This window comes from Notamacropus eugenii, chromosome 1 (assembly GCF_028372415.1).
Source record: "Notamacropus eugenii isolate mMacEug1 chromosome 1, mMacEug1.pri_v2, whole genome shotgun sequence".
In the NCBI taxonomy this organism is placed as follows: domain Eukaryota; kingdom Metazoa; phylum Chordata; class Mammalia; order Diprotodontia; family Macropodidae; genus Notamacropus; species Notamacropus eugenii.
In genome coordinates, this window is record NC_092872.1 from 140,386,296 (window position 1) to 140,401,921 (window position 15,626).

Here is a 15,626-nt window from a genome sequence, read left to right on the forward strand (position 1 = left end):
TGGCCACCCTGAGGGAGGTAATGGCACTAGTCAGATCACATCTGTAACAGTTTGTCTAGTTCTGATTAAAGGATTAGAAATTTTGAAGGACACTGATGAGCCAGAATGGGTGCAGAGCAGGACAAAAATGGGACTTGAAATCATGGGATATAATAATCAGTTTAACAGCCTGAGAATATTTATCCTAGAGAAGAAAAGACTTGCAGAAAAGATGATTTCTGTGGTTATTAAATATCTGAAGAGCTATCATGAAGAAAATGAAGTAAATTTCTTCTGTTGGACCACGGAATAGTGGATCACAGCTACAGAGAGGCTGGTTTATAGACAATGTAAGGAAATGCTTCCTAACAGAGCTGCACAAAAATTGAATATACAACTTTGAGAAGTGGTGAATTCTTCATTAGCCCAGTGGTTAGAGTACTAGATCAGGAGGACCTGAGTTCAAATCTGGCCTCAGACACTTACTAGCTGTGTGACCTGGGCAAGTTATTTAAGCTCCGTTTGCCTTAATCCACTGGAGAAGGAAATAATAAACCACTCCATTATCTTTGCCAAGAAAACTCCATGGACAGTATAATCCACAGGGTCATGAGGAGTTGAACAACACTGAACAACAACAGTTATATTTTATCCCAGGACAATTAAACCTCATCAGAAAAACAAAGCAATTTGTGGAACTACCAAGTAGACATGGCCACAAGTTGCTTCTGCTCTGCTCTGCTCTGTTCAAACAACTCCTTGTTATGCTACTACCAGGGATCATCTTCTCCAACGAATAAACTCCCTTTGGTTTCAATCAGCTGGATCTGATACCTCTGTACTTCTAGAACCTACAAGATCTCCTCCAACCCTGGACATATTTATCTCAAAGTTGATGTTCTATCCCTTATTTGAGAAAGGAAACAAAACAGAAAATGGCACCCAGAGACACAGCCCCAAGCTTGTCTATGAAATCTCTCTGTTCTAGTTGTCACATGAGAGTAATCACCATAATGTTGGATCTGAGAAGGGTCACCTTCTCTCTTTACTGCCTGGAAGTCTCACAGTTATGTGATGCCACCTAGAGGGTCAATTCAAAAGGGCAAGCCAGAAACTATCTCCTTTAAAGTGTCACAACACCCTCACCCCCTGCTATAGTCATGGGAGGAGGGGGTGGACCAGTGCATCATTCAGGGTTTTCTGAACCATACCAAAGTGACAAGGAGTTTAAGGACTGGGTCAGTACAGAAGCAGCTAGTAAGTTTGTCATTCCCAACGAGCACCCCAAGTGCTGAGTTGCCATGTTATTGGAGTCCCTATAAATTTCCCAAAGACTTCTGTACTCATACTCATACTCCTTGGGATGTCTCTGACTGGCCAATTCAACCTCTTCTGCTACAATGGAAATTGATCTAAGCAAGGATTGGGTAGTTAGGTGGCACCATGGATAGAGCACTGGGCCTGGAGTCAAGAAGACTCATCTTCCTGAGTCCAAATTTGGCCTCAGACACTAGCTGTGTGACCCTTGGCAAGTCATTTCACCCTGTTTGCCTCAGTTTTCTCATCTGTAAAATCATTTGGAGAAGGAAATTGCAAATCACTCCAGTACTTTTGCAAAGAAAATATTAAATGGAGTCATGAAGAGTTGGATATGACTGAAAAAACTGAACACTTATTAAAAGAAAGGTTTAAAACTGAACCTTGCTAGGCACCTTAACCACCCCTATGTGTGTATGTGTACACCTAAGAAAGCTAGCTTGTTTGCCCCTAGTCTCATGCTCTGTGTTTTCAAGACCTTTGCTAATGATGCCCAACAATGTTTTGTAGAATCTTGTCATTATATTTTCAAGAAACAAGCTACAATAACATTAGTCTTTTTTCCTAGATTATAAATCCATGCCTACTATCTTAAATACATAGTTTATATTGTTTTACCTCTCTATAGAAAAATCACTTAACATCTTTGGACATCTGTTACCTCATCAGCACAATGAGGGATTTGGAATAGATTCAGTTCAACTTAATGAGCACTTGTCAAATGCCTGCCATGTGCCAAGCACTGTGCTACGTGTTAGGTATACAAGGACCAAAACAAAACAAACAGACTTTAAGAAGTTTACATTTTATGGGGGCAAAGAAAATTAAGAACAAAACGATTGTGATGAAGGTAAGGAGAGCCATGACAACTGGGAGAATCCTGGGGGATTCCTGGGGGATTCCTGGGGGAATAGCATATCAGCTGAGCCAGGAAAGAGGTGAATGGTTCCAAGAGTCCCAAGTAAAGAAAGAGAGTATTCCTGCCATGGGCAGAAAATGGAATATTCTATTTAGAAAAACACAGGTATGATAGTTTGGCTCAAACATCCAGCTCCAAATTCTATGATCTTATATTTGTTTTGTTGTCTCTAAACCAACTTCTTAGAGAAATGTAATTGTGTAGTAGATAGAAAGCCAACCTGGAAGTCAGAAGACCCAAATTCATATCTTCCCTCTGTCATCTATTGGCTGTGTGACCCTGGGAAAGTCACTTAATCTCACAATGCCCCTAGCAGGTCTCTAAGATTCTAAGTTTCAGAGAAGATACAGAACTACCTGTACGGCTAAAGTTCCTCACAAGTAGCAACTTATGGTGATGAAATCATAGGTCCAACAAAAACACAGAACAATGATAACTATACCCATGGCAGTCTCAAAGTGATTCAATATTTTAAACTTGATGGGGACCTTTTAATGCTTTCTTGAAAGTCTAAGGTATGACTATTATTTCTCCCCCATTGTCTCAGTAAATTAGTTATAATTTTCCCATATAGAAACTATATTCATAGTTTACATCTGTTTCAATGTTTTTGTTCTTTATTATGATTTCCAACAGCTTGCCAGGCACAAAAATGAAATTATTTGTTCTATGGTGGGAAATTTACCTGTGCAACCAGTTTAAATATAGAAAAAACAGTGGAAGCTTCAATGACTTGGAGTCAGAGGATCTGGATTAAAATTCCAGTTCTGATGCTATATGACCTTGAGTGAGCCTCTTAACTTTTATGGGATTCAGTTTTCTCAGTTGTAAAATGAAGGGATTAGAGGAGATGACCTCTGATAGCCCTCCCTTCTCTAGACCTATGATCCTGCCTCAACAGTTCCCTAATAAAATGGCTATCTATAATGACAAATTACACATTTTAGCTAACATTTTTACAATTTTTTTACCCTTAAATCTCTTCAAAACTCTTATTGGGTGGAAGATGACTTCTAATCAATTTATTTTTATCATACTTAGATGATTAAGTTTTACCAAGTCCTGTGCATTTACCACTAACCATGTCCACCAAAATATCCAGTTATCAAATATTACCAATTCTATTTTCATGATATCTCTCTTATATGTAACCTTCTCTCCACTCACATGGTCAATAATACTCTAGGTCATGCCTCTCTTCCATGGTAATGCCATAGCCTTCTATTGCTTTTGAAATCTCTCTCTTTCTCTCTCATAATAATAAAAATAACAATAATAACATTTATTTAGCACTTAATAAGTGCACTATGCTAAGTGCTTTACAAATTTCTTTTGATCCTCACTACTCTGCCAGGTAGGTTTAATTATTATCCCCATTTTACAGATAAGGGAATTGGGTAAGTGAATTGCCCAGGGTCACACAGCTATTAAGTGTCTGAGTCTGCATTTGCACTCAGCCTAATACTTCATCCATTCTGCCACCTAGCAGCCCCCTTTTTTAACACACACCCCCTCCCTTTTTGCTCTTTGTCTGTGTCTGTGTCAGTTTGTCTCTCTCATTTTCAGTTTCTCCCCATTACTCTCTTCTTTTTGCCAACAAACATAGTCATGTGTACCCTATCCTTAAAAAACCCTCATTTGACCACACTATCCCTGCTAGCTCTCATCCTATATCTATCCTCCCTTTCATGGCTAAAATCCTTGAGAAAGCCATCTATACTCCATGTCTCCATTTCCGCTCTTGTTATCCTTTTCCACCCTCATCATTCAATTGAAACTGCCTTGTTCAAAGTTTCTAATTTAGTTGCTAAATTGCTAAATCTTTTGGCCTTTTATCAGTTCTCATACTTCTTGACCTCTGTGAATTTGACACTTAATCACCTTCTCCTCCTATATACCCTTTCTTCACTAGATTTTCATGCCATTGCTTTCTCCTGGTTTTCCTCTTATCTGATCACTCCTTCTTCATCTCCTTTGCTGGTTCATCATCCATCCCATTCACTAACTGGGTGCCCCCAAGGCTTGGTCTTGGGCCCTCCTTTCTTCTGCACTATGTCACTCACGTCAGCTCCATGGGTTAATTATCAACTCTATGCAGATGATTCCCAGATCAATATACCCAGTACTAGTCTTTAAGGAGACTTCCTCATTTCCAGTACCATATCACCAACTGTCTTTTGAACATCTTGAACTGGATGTCCCATTGACATTTCAAATTCATTATGTTCAAAACAGAACTCATTATCTTTACCCCAAACATACTTCTCTTCTAAACTTCCTTACACATGTCAAAATTATCCCAGGACTCTCATTCTCCCTAAACTCTCCAAGGCTTGCAGCTGTAATGTGATCTTCAATTTCTCACTGATATTCATCTCGCATATCCAGTCTATTGTCAAATCTTGCTATTTCTATTTTCCCACCATCTCTCACATATCATCTATTCTCATATATTCATCCCTTTCTGTCCACCATATATCAAGTGCTTATCGACTCACACCTAGGCCTATTGCAATAGCCTTCTAACTGGTCTCCCTGCCTGATTCCTCTTCACTGTATTCCATCCTTCCCTCCGCTACCATAGGGGTTGTCCCAAAGCTCAGGACTTACAGTGTCTCCTCCCCACTGCCCAATGATTCCAGGAGTTCCCTATTACCTCCAGGATCAATTATAAAGCCCTTTCTTTGGCAGCTAAAGCCCTTCACAACAGGGGTCTTTCCAATTTCCATTCTTCTTATATTTTACTGCCCTCCACACTCTGTCTCCCATGCCTAGAATGCCCTGCTCTACCTCTGAATTAGCTTCCCTGGCTGCTTCAAGATTCAGCTCAAATACCCTAGATATCAACTTCCTGATATCCTTAACTGCTATCGCCATCCTTTCCAGACTACCTTATATTTAACTATGTCCTATGCATGTGTATTTAACAACTTTACAATTGTGTTGTTTACATATTTGCACGTACTTTTCTCCTCCATTAGAATATAAGTTCATTGCAAATAGGGATTGTTTCCTTCTTTTTATTTGTGTCCTCAGCATCCAGCATAGGGCCTGGCCCAGAAGCAGGCAATAGGAAAAAAGGAGGAAGGAATGGAATAAGCATTTACATAGCCCCTACTATGTGCCAGTCTCTGCGAAGTACTTTACCAATATCTCATTTGATCCTTACGACAGTCTTGGGGGTAGGTGCTATCATTCTTCTCAAACTGAGGCACTCAAATTCGCACAGCTAATAAGTGCACGGCCTGGACTTGAGCTCCGGTCTTCTGGCTCCAGACCCAGCTCTCTATCTGCTGCGCCACCGGGCTTATGAGCTGACTGACTCTGTGGAATTCTTGTCCAGTCCTTGTCTTCCTCTAACTCCTTCACAAGATTCCTCAGTGCTCTTTGGGCCCAGACGGCCCATTTGCTCTCCTGCTCTCCTGCGCGATGGGTCCGCCTTACTCTACAGCGGCCCCTCTCCTGAAGGCCACGTCCACAACGCTGGCTGCCCAGTTCCGTCCTGTCCCACGCCGCAGACTCTTCTCCCTTACGCTGTTCTCCGTTGTGTTCGGGCTCACCTGGAACCCTCATGTTTCCGCGACGTAGTCCTGCAAAGTCACCAGGAGAAGCGCCGGGTTCAAAGATGCATTTTACTGAGAGCACTGAGCAGTTTTCCAAACGCTTTCAGTCCCAAGTTGGTGTCCTCTCTTTTCTCGTTAATCGCTCGTCGTCTCGGCTTCTCTCTCCCCGCCCGCCTGCGCCGTCATGGCGCCGCCTCTCGGAGGGTCCTCAAGCCTTCCCTGGGGTAGGCCACGCTAACCCGACACACAGCACGCCCACCGGCTGACACACCTTCTAGTACACGGTAGCGCCTCATGATCACCATCCCCGCCATAATCACCCGAAGGCGAGAGCTGGCATCGTGTGCCACACGCTGGCATCTGACTGTAACTACGGTCCGCAGCGATGACGCGCCTGCCATGTGCCGCCAGAGGCCCGGCTGGGGGGATGGTGGAACTAGGGAGGCCCGGACCGCGTGTGCGCCATAGAGATCCGTAAGGACGCCACGGAGGAATGCAGGCGAACCGCGATCGCCGGGAGGATGCGGTGAAAGAAGTGCAACTCGAGCTTATGAGACCGAACCGAGTCAAGTATGGTGCAAACTCCGCAGCCAGCAGGGGCCGAGAGGAAGTCCCAGCCCCACGGCGCCCAGGGCTCTGGGAAAGCTCCACCTGAAGGGGGCCCCGGGGGGGCACCCCGACGCTCACCAGTCGGAACCCCAGCCACGTCCTCTGCCAGGGTTCGGGTGCGCAGGACGTGTTGGGGAGGGGACTCCCACGCCGGCCCGGGCCATTCTCTGGTCACCCCTCTCGCCTTCTCAGGACACGTGCTCTCTCTGAAGGCACTGAGGTCATCACGCGTCCTGCTGCTCCCGGGGCCTCCCTGCCACGCTCTGCCCAGCGCGGCCCTTCTCCCCTCCCCCCTCCAGTGCCCCTTGGGTGCCGCCTTCTCCTATCAGGGCGCACTCCTTGAGAGTCAGGGCTTCCTTCCTGCCTGCATCTTCATCCCTATGGCTTGGCACGATGCCTGGCACGGCTGCAGCTGCCCCTCAGTCATTCCAGGACCGCCTGACTCCTCGTGGCCCCATTCGGGGTTTTCCTGGCAGAGATGGTGGAGCGGTTCGCCACTGCCTCCTCCAGTCCATTTGGCAGTGGAGGCCTGGCCGTAGCCAGGGTCACACAGCTCTGGGTCTAGACCGGAACCCAAGGAGCCGGTGTTCTCCGACGCCAGGCCCAGCTCTCCTTCCTCACCTGGCGGCCCCAGGAGGGTCTGGAGCGAACCCAGAGGAGATCCAACCATAGATGCTGGGCTCCGAGGCCGGAGCTGGAGCCGGGGCAAGACGACCCCAAGCATTCCTGAGAGTCAGTGGAGCAGCACGGAAGGGTCCGAACCGCTGGTCCCGCGGTCAATCCAACTGAACTGTGAAAACAGCTTGGAAGTAGGCGGGAAAGAAATGCAGCAGGCCGGTCACGTGGCACCGTCTTCATGGTGAGTGGGACAGGTTTAGTGAAGACTTCTCAGATTGTAATTCTTCCCCCAGGGGTGAGGTAAGACCTAGAGGCTCAAGGTTACAATATTTTTGGAACAGAATAGTTCCATATAAGGATATAAACCTGTGTAGCGCATTAGGGTCTCAGTGACTGGATAAAGTTTACCTAATTCTTCAATGTCTTCATTTCAAAAGGGATTGGCTAGATTTCACGTCTAGAATGTAAGACCATATTCTCAGCTAATGAGGATAACGGTCAGTGGCGGGGGAGGGACTTGCGTTAGGGTCTATATAAATCACTGCCCCTTTCTTTGTCTTCAGCTTTCCTACTCCTACAGGTAAGCCCCGCTTCTCCAGAATCGAATAAATCACTTTTCTGTCATCACTTTGAGAGGCCTGTGAGTAATTGATTTATGTAGGGACCTGAGCCATCCCACACTATGGCCTCGGCAGGACACACGCAGAGGGGAGCCGGCTAGCCTCGTCCATTACAAACACTCGCCTTTCCAAAGTGACCAATGGCACATGCATTCGAGTTTACAAACAGCTGGGAGGCCCGCCTGAAATCACACATCAGGCTTTCATTCCTCCCTCCACCTGCCAGGTGCGCACCCTGGGGGGAGGGGGAGGGAGGCCCGACGCCCTCATGACCCCCAGAGGAGGGGGAGGGAGGCCCGACGCCCTCATGACCCCGGGGGGAGGGGGAGGGAGGCCCGACGCCCTCATGACCCCCGGGGGAGGGGGAGGGAGGCCCGACGCCCTCATGACCCCGCGGGGGAGGGGGAAGAGCCGAGAGGACAAGGGGCAGTCCAGAAGCTTTCCACGCTAAGAGGACATTCCCCCAAATCCGCGTTGGAATCATCGCGGCTCAGCCCCGAACAGTACGTTAGGACGCGCCTTCCCAGCACTGATTCCCTAGATGGGAGACCCCGTTCCGAGACGCCGATTGGGCATCCGTCCAGCCAATGAGAGGCCGCGTTCTGAAGGCCGCCTGGAAGGCGCCTGCGCAGATGCCCTCGGGCTGGGACCGTTACCCGGGCTACGCTCTGTAAACAGAAGAGCGGGAAGGACTCCGCCGGCGACGGAGTGGCGCGGGTGCTCCCGGCTCTGGCTTGGGGCTTGGTAGCTAAAAGAAGTATCCGGTTCAGTCAGGAGTGCGGTGCTTTTCGTTAGCCAGGATGGTAAGTGGGACGTGGGAAGGCCCTGTCCCTTCCCTCATCATCCAGTCCTGCCGCTCGGGAACCTGGATATCTAGTTTACATCTAACAAGCCCGAGAAAGCCTGAAGATCTGCGACCTCCCCTCCCCTCCCCCACCATGCGGTGGGTTAGCTTCTGCGACCACCGGCTTCCGGTCTGGAGGGAGGGGGCGCCGAGCCTGGGGAGGTTGGGTTGGGCGGCACCGGAGCGGCGTTAGGGGAGTCCGCAGGTGGGGCGCAGGAGGGCCGCCGGCGGGCTTGCCCCTCCGCCCAGTTGGTACAGAATCTGCGCACCGTCGTCACCCTTTCCTCGGGCTTCTTCCCTCCTCCAGCCCTTTGCCTCTTCTCTCCTTCCATCTTCCTGTTGCACCCTTTCCTTACGCTCCATTTCAAATGATGGCAAACAGCGTGACGTCACTTGTGACCAGATTGTGTCTGATGGTGATAATAACGGCGGACGTAGAGCGCCGTAAGGTTTGCCAAGTGTCTTTAAATAAACGTCTCCTTTGGTCCTCCAAGACCCAAAGAAATAAGGAAATACAAGCGGTGTGGTTCTTCATTTTAGGCTACCGCAGAAAAACGAAGGCTGCGTGTTGCGGAAAAACATCAGAAGTTGGTCAGCGAAAGCGCCCTTAAAAAGGCTCAGGTTGAGGAGCAGGTGAAGCGCGGGGAGCAGCTGCGAATTCAGAGGGTGAGGATGGCGGACGATGAGCGCATCGCCCGGAGAAGGGTCCTCCGGCTGCTGCAGGACGAGCAGTTTGAGCTGGACATGGAGGAGGCTGTTCAGAAGGTAGGTGCTTCCCGGCGTGTCGGCCCGCTCAGATCGCCTCTTCCCACTCCTGCTGAGAAGCCCTGAATGCCCACAGCTCACTGAGAAGGAGGCCCGGTAATAACGGTAGTTCTAGGGCTTTCTTCACAGTAACCTTCTAATAAGGTGACTTCATGGAAAGCTGTAATGCTAAACTTCTACTGTTTTTGTAGAACTATACCATTCTACTTCTGTTAAGCTCTACAGATGAAAACTTGTGATTTTTAAAATATGCACTTTAAACTTTAGTTTATTGGAATAAGAAAAATGAGTATTGTTTAATCTTAATATAAAGATCTGTGACTTCATTTCTGTGGTCCTTTGGTATATCTCACAACCCGTCTTCGTCTCCTGTGCAGTTCTTTTTCTTGTATTTCCTTAATTCTTCCATAGAAGATTGACTCAACACAATGGAGGCTACCTTCTGGATCTTTTACTCTCTTTGAGATATGATTGTGATGCTTGGTTTTTTTATCTTTTGTCCCTTATTAAAGATTCAGGAATTTCAAGATCCCATCGAATATATTGGTTGACAATTTCCAAAAAGTCTTTAAATTGGTAGACTAAAATGCAGCCTGAAAGACTCTCCTTCAATAAATTGTCTCCCATATGTCTTCAGATTATATAAAATTCCTTGAAAAAGTTAGCAGTAGAAATAACCTTGTTCAACCCTCTCGTTGTTAATAAAACAAAGATATATACTTGCAAAGGGTGTTTGCCACTGTCATAGGGCATGTCAAACACAAAATGCAAATAGAAGACAGATTCCTTAGAGATTGTGAAGATTTTTTTCTTTGAAGATAACATTGTGCTGATTGCATCAAGTCTCTGAATACTATAAAGCTAATCCAGTGAGATCCAGACCTTCTCAAAAGAGTTTGACATAACAATTCATACAAGAAAAACCAACTTAAAGAATGATGCCATATGATTACAGTTGGAAGGATAACCCTTTGAATTAGCCCATTCAGTACATATATTTTGGAAATACCATACAGAGGGATAGTAAACTGGGTCTAGAATTGAACAGGCAAAGACAGTGGGTTATATTGAGTTCAGGAAATTGCACAGTGATTTCCACCATCCCAAGCTGCTCCCTGAAACCAAAACTCATCTTTTCAACATCAGTTTTTCCCTAACTGAAGCCTGTGATCTGAAGAATCAAAATTATGGGTGGCTTAAAGGGCATCATGAAGAGAATTATGGTGGATATAAATAGTAACATATTGCCAGTAATAATGCATTATGCAATTTCTTTTATGAATTAATGCATATGCATTATGCAACAGTGCATAAAAATGTTGTCTAAAAATATCTTCCAGAGTGTGACAGGAAAAAGAGATGGGTCAGTTATTTATCAAGGGAAATAACAGACAGAAAGCCCAAGTACTGTTTTGGCATCTACTGCTTATTAAAAGACCCATAGGAAAGCCTTCAGTGCACTTGTAGAGGTATGGGGGTAAGGTATTGACAAGAGCTGCACTGGATGAAAATGAATAGATAGGTTATTGTAGGAAGTATCCAAATTTATGAAATCATAGATTCATAAATCCATAGATTCTAGGCACTGGAGATGTAAAAATGAAAGTTTTTCTCCTTTCCTCAAAAGAGTTCATAATCTACTATGATGACTGTACCATACACAGAAAGATAGACAATGCAGAATATGGTACAGGCAAAGGAGAGATCCAAACTAAATGCTCTATGAATACTGGAAGAGAGAGAGAACATAATAAATTGAGATCAGAAAAAGCTTCACAGAAAAGGTCTTCACAGAGTTGAGCATGAAAGGAAGAAAGAACCTCTGCACAGGGAATAATCTCTGTGAATGCATAGAGATGGGATATTGCATTTTGAGTCTGAAAAATAACTAGTAGACCAGTTTGGATGGCTCAAAGTGTGTATAAGGAAGTAATGTGAAATAGGACTTGAAATAGGTTGGAGCCTGATTGTGGAGGGCCTTAAATGCTAGCCTGAGTCAATTGTATTTTTCCCTAGGAACAGTTAGGAACCCGTTTTTGTTGAGGGGAAAGTAGAGGACAACACTTCCTTGTGAAATATTTCAGAAGGCTAAATTCCGTTGACTTCACAACCACCTTACTGTTTAAGTTTCTGTTTTTTAGGAATTAGGTTTTTTCCTTGACTTTCCCTTAATATATGTCAGGGACATACCACTTGTCCCAAGACTTCCTCTTAATTGTACTTTGTGCAAAGCCAACCTAGGAGGATGTTACTTTGAAATAGCAACATATCATTCCATCCAGTCATAAGACTTGGTTCAGATTATACATGTAACACTTATATTGCTTCCTTTCCTTAAACATCTTGCCTGAATCTAACTCCTATATGACTAGAAATACTAATTCACACTTTTGGCGAAAGAGACCTAAATGGTCTCTTCTCACTTCTGTGGTTCAGATGCATTCCCTTTTTTGCTATACTAACAAGAGTATTTAATTTTTATTCTTTATTAAACATCTACTTTATGCGGACCAATCCACAAGGTAGTCTGTAGGGAGTTACCAAAAATAGAAGATATAGGTCTTGCTTTTGAAGAGCTTTAGTCTAATTCAATTAAACAAATATTTACTATGTTCAAGACACTGTGTTAGGATCTGGGAGGTATGGAAAACAAAAATGAAACACTGTCTGCCCTCAAGGAGAACATTACATTCTGCTGAAATTGAAATAAAAAAACTAATAAACTGACTCGTATTGAAATACAGTTTTCTATTTCTGGAGAAGGAACTATAAAAGTATTTTCTTTGGGTAGACAGAAGAAAACAAAAGGATAAAGGCAATGCAGCTGGAACAAGAACAAAAATTGGCTGCAGAGCTGGCAAAACTAAAGGATGAAAGTCTAAAGGATGAGAAAATGAGGCAGCAAATAAGAGAAAACAGGTATCTTTATTTCTTTAAATTGCATATCATGTATAAGATTTCATTTTGTGTAATTCAACACTTAGTATTAATTTGTAATATAATAGTTTGAATGAAAATTGTAAAATTATAATAAAAGCCATTTTATGCTGTAAATATTTATAAGCACTATAGCATTCATCTTAAGGGGAGAGGAAATATTTTAAATGGCTATTTCTGGATAAATTTTATGCTGGTAGAAAATACTTTTTTTAATATTTAACCTGAAGTAAGTATATTTCTTCATATTATTTCTGCATATGAAACTTGAAAAACCCGACATTACACAGAATAGTAGAAATACCTTGACTAAGAGAATTCCAAAGGACTCGTGATGAAAAATGCTACCTACCACCAGAAAGAGAACTGATGGAGTCTGAATGTGGATCAGAGTATACTATTTCCCAGCTTCTGTGTGTGTGTGTGTGTGTGTGTGTGTGTGTGTGTGTGTGTGTGTGTTGTTTTGGTCTGTGTTTTCTTTCACAACAGCTACGGAAATATGGTTTGTATGAATGCACACATATAACCTATATCAAATTGCTTGTCATTTCAGGGAGGGGAGGAGAGGAAGAAAGAGAATTTTTTAAAATGAATGTTAAAAATTGTTTTTACATGTAATTGGAAAAGTAAAATATTATTAAGGAGATATCAGTTAAATATTAGCTGTAACTCAGCTAATCAGAAAACTCAACTAACTGGGATTTTTCTCTCTTGCAATTCTGTTTTCAAATGATAAGTAATTAAGTTAATATCTGGGACATATCACAGAATTAAAACATGTCTTCATCACAGTATTCATCCAGCCCAAATCTTCAATACTTTCTTCATCAACAGAATAGAAAGTCTACAGTATTTAAACAAGGAATCTTCCAGAAGTTTACTTGTAAGTCTTGTAAGTAAATTGAGAGTTTAGAACACATTTTGGCATACATTTTTTCACTGAACTAATATTTACTGAGTACCTTCAATATACAAAGTACTGCCTGGAGAACTGTGATATATCCAGAGATTTATAAAACATAGTCCCTGTATTTCAGTAATTTAGAATCTTATAGAAAAAAATAACATAGGTGAAGAACTGTGATGCAGAGCAGTATGTAAAAAGTACCACGATAGTGGCGTACTGAACAGGACTTTAGAAAAGGAACAGATCACCTTAGGTGAAGCAATCAAAGAAGGCTTCATGGAGAAAAGAGAAGTCAAAAATCCTCTAAGTAATGTTCATGTTTCCATGCTAGCCCACAAAAGCTTCTTTTACTATATTTGAAATACTATCTATTTGTAATGTAAAAAATATAGAAGTAGAAAACAATAATGTTGCAGACATATGGTACTTCAGCTACATCATTGATTAAAATGGACCTTTTATTGGAAAAAGGCATCCTCTTTTCCCTCCATCCTCATTTTATTTTTAACTCCTATTTTTTTTTCCTTAATAGTATTGATGAGGTAGATAAGGTTGGAGTCAAGTTGTCAAGAAAGAATTCAAGAGACAGATAATCTCCTAGTCAAGAGAGCTTTATTGATGTAGAAGTAGCAGGCTAGTCCTTAGGGGTATTAGCAGCTTGAGAAGAGACAAGAGCTTGTTTTTATACGCAGATTTGGGGCACTTACCTAGGGGTGGGGTGTGCTTCTCCATGGGCAGGTAACCATGGAATAGGGAGGAAGAGGGAAGCAGGTGTAGTGGGTTCAAGGATGTTCACAAAACAGGATTTAGCTTTCAACATTCGAGGATATGGCCACAGACCATAAGGGCTAGTCACAAACACAGGATATTGGCTGAAATAACAAGGTTTTCTTGTTAACAGGTAGAGCCCCCTGTTACTGAATGGATTTAGATTTAGGCAAGACTCTCATTGTTGCTGGGCAGAAATTAGCCTCATCATTATTTTTTTTTTTCCAATTACATGTAAAGATAGTTTTCAACATTCATTTTTGTAAATTTTGAGTTCCATGTACAATCACATTAAACATATTTCCATATTAGTCATGTTGTAAAAGAAGAATCAGAACAGAAGGGAAAAACCATGAGAAATAAAAAATCCCCAAAGGGAAAATAGTCTGCTTTGATCTGCGTTCAGACTCCATAGTTCTTCTTCTGGATGTGTTTAACCCCTATTCTTACCATTCCAGCCCTAAGGATATCTTGGAAAGAGAAGGAAACAGTACTGTTCCAGGAATATGTCTTTCCAGCCATGACACAGACAAATTCGTATTTATGGGATGTTCTGAAGTTGAGTATCATTTTGAAAGTACAGTGAAAATCCAGAAATTGAACTGGATTATTTCTAAGATCCCTTCCAACTCAAACTAAACTTTAAATAATCTTCTCATGGCACAAATTTGACCTTGAATTTGCCTGTTCAAAAAACATGGTTCCTGTCTCATTTCTAAGGGAAAATACATATTCCTCAACCTGGCATTTAAGGCCTTCCATAATCTGGCTTTTACCCCATTCTGATCACCTTCATGAGTTCTGCATTCCACTCATATTAAACTATTAGCTGTTGCCCAAACTGTACACTCCACCTCCTACCTCCACTTCCCTTGTTATCTTCCTTGGCAGGAAAGTACTCCCTCCTTATCTTATCTACTTGTAACCCTTGTCTTTCCTAAAAGCTAGTTTCCTACCTTCTCTTGTAAAGTGAGCCTTCCTGGATCTTCCCTAGTTAATGCTGTCCCTCCCTCCTCCAGTTACCTTCTATTATATTTGTGAGATGATCCCAGTAGAATGTAAGCTGCTTCAAGGTATAGAATATTTTATTTTTGTTACTCTATCCCTATTACCTGGCAAAGTGACTTGCACATAGTATATGCTTCATACATTTTATGGTGATATTAATTCTACAATACTGTAGTGTTTACAATGGCTCAGAAGTACTATGAATTATTTAGTCATCAAAAAAAATCTAATTACATTTAATGTGGTGTTTTAACTAAAGCAGAAAAGGTATATCACAAAAATATTTTAAACAGTAAGTATAGAAATAAAGTGTTTCTGGTTAACTGTGTAGTCATTTTGGTTAATTAAGGTTTTGTTAAAGTTGTATTATAACATATTGCTTGTATTTATGTATGCTTTTTTTTACCCAATTCAACAAATAGTTATTAAATACTATGCACAGATCACTGTGTTAAACTAAACTCATGGGAGATAAAAGTTTTAGATAAAGATCTGGTTCCTGACCTCATGGAATTTACAGGCTAATAGGAAATACACACATGTATACATGTTTTTACATAAATCATTTATATTTAATCACATTATTTAGCAAATGCTATTTTTGAAAAACATTGGTTTTGTAAGTCTATTTTTGAATTTTTAGAAAAGAAAAAGGAAAAAATTTTAATATAATTTAAATTTGCTTTTATATATTACATATACTAAATCAAACCAATTTTTGAATATTTCTTAAAGAAAATAAATTACCTAATGTCTTTTATTGGTTAAACAA

General features: G+C 42.4%; 1 protein-coding gene across 1 annotated transcript in view; it reads left to right on the forward strand.

Moving 5' to 3' along the window:
- The first annotated feature begins 8,156 nt into the window (after nt 1-8,156).
- Nucleotides 8,157-15,626, forward strand: part of MNS1 (meiosis specific nuclear structural 1) — a 33,663-nt gene continuing 26,193 nt past the window's right edge. Inside the window, exons 1-3 of the mRNA XM_072615796.1 lie at nt 8,157-8,428; nt 9,010-9,234; nt 12,026-12,153. Of these exons, the coding sequence (XP_072471897.1) occupies nt 8,426-8,428; nt 9,010-9,234; nt 12,026-12,153 (356 nt within the window). The 5' untranslated portion in view covers nt 8,157-8,425. The remainder of the gene's footprint in view (nt 8,429-9,009; nt 9,235-12,025; nt 12,154-15,626) is intronic.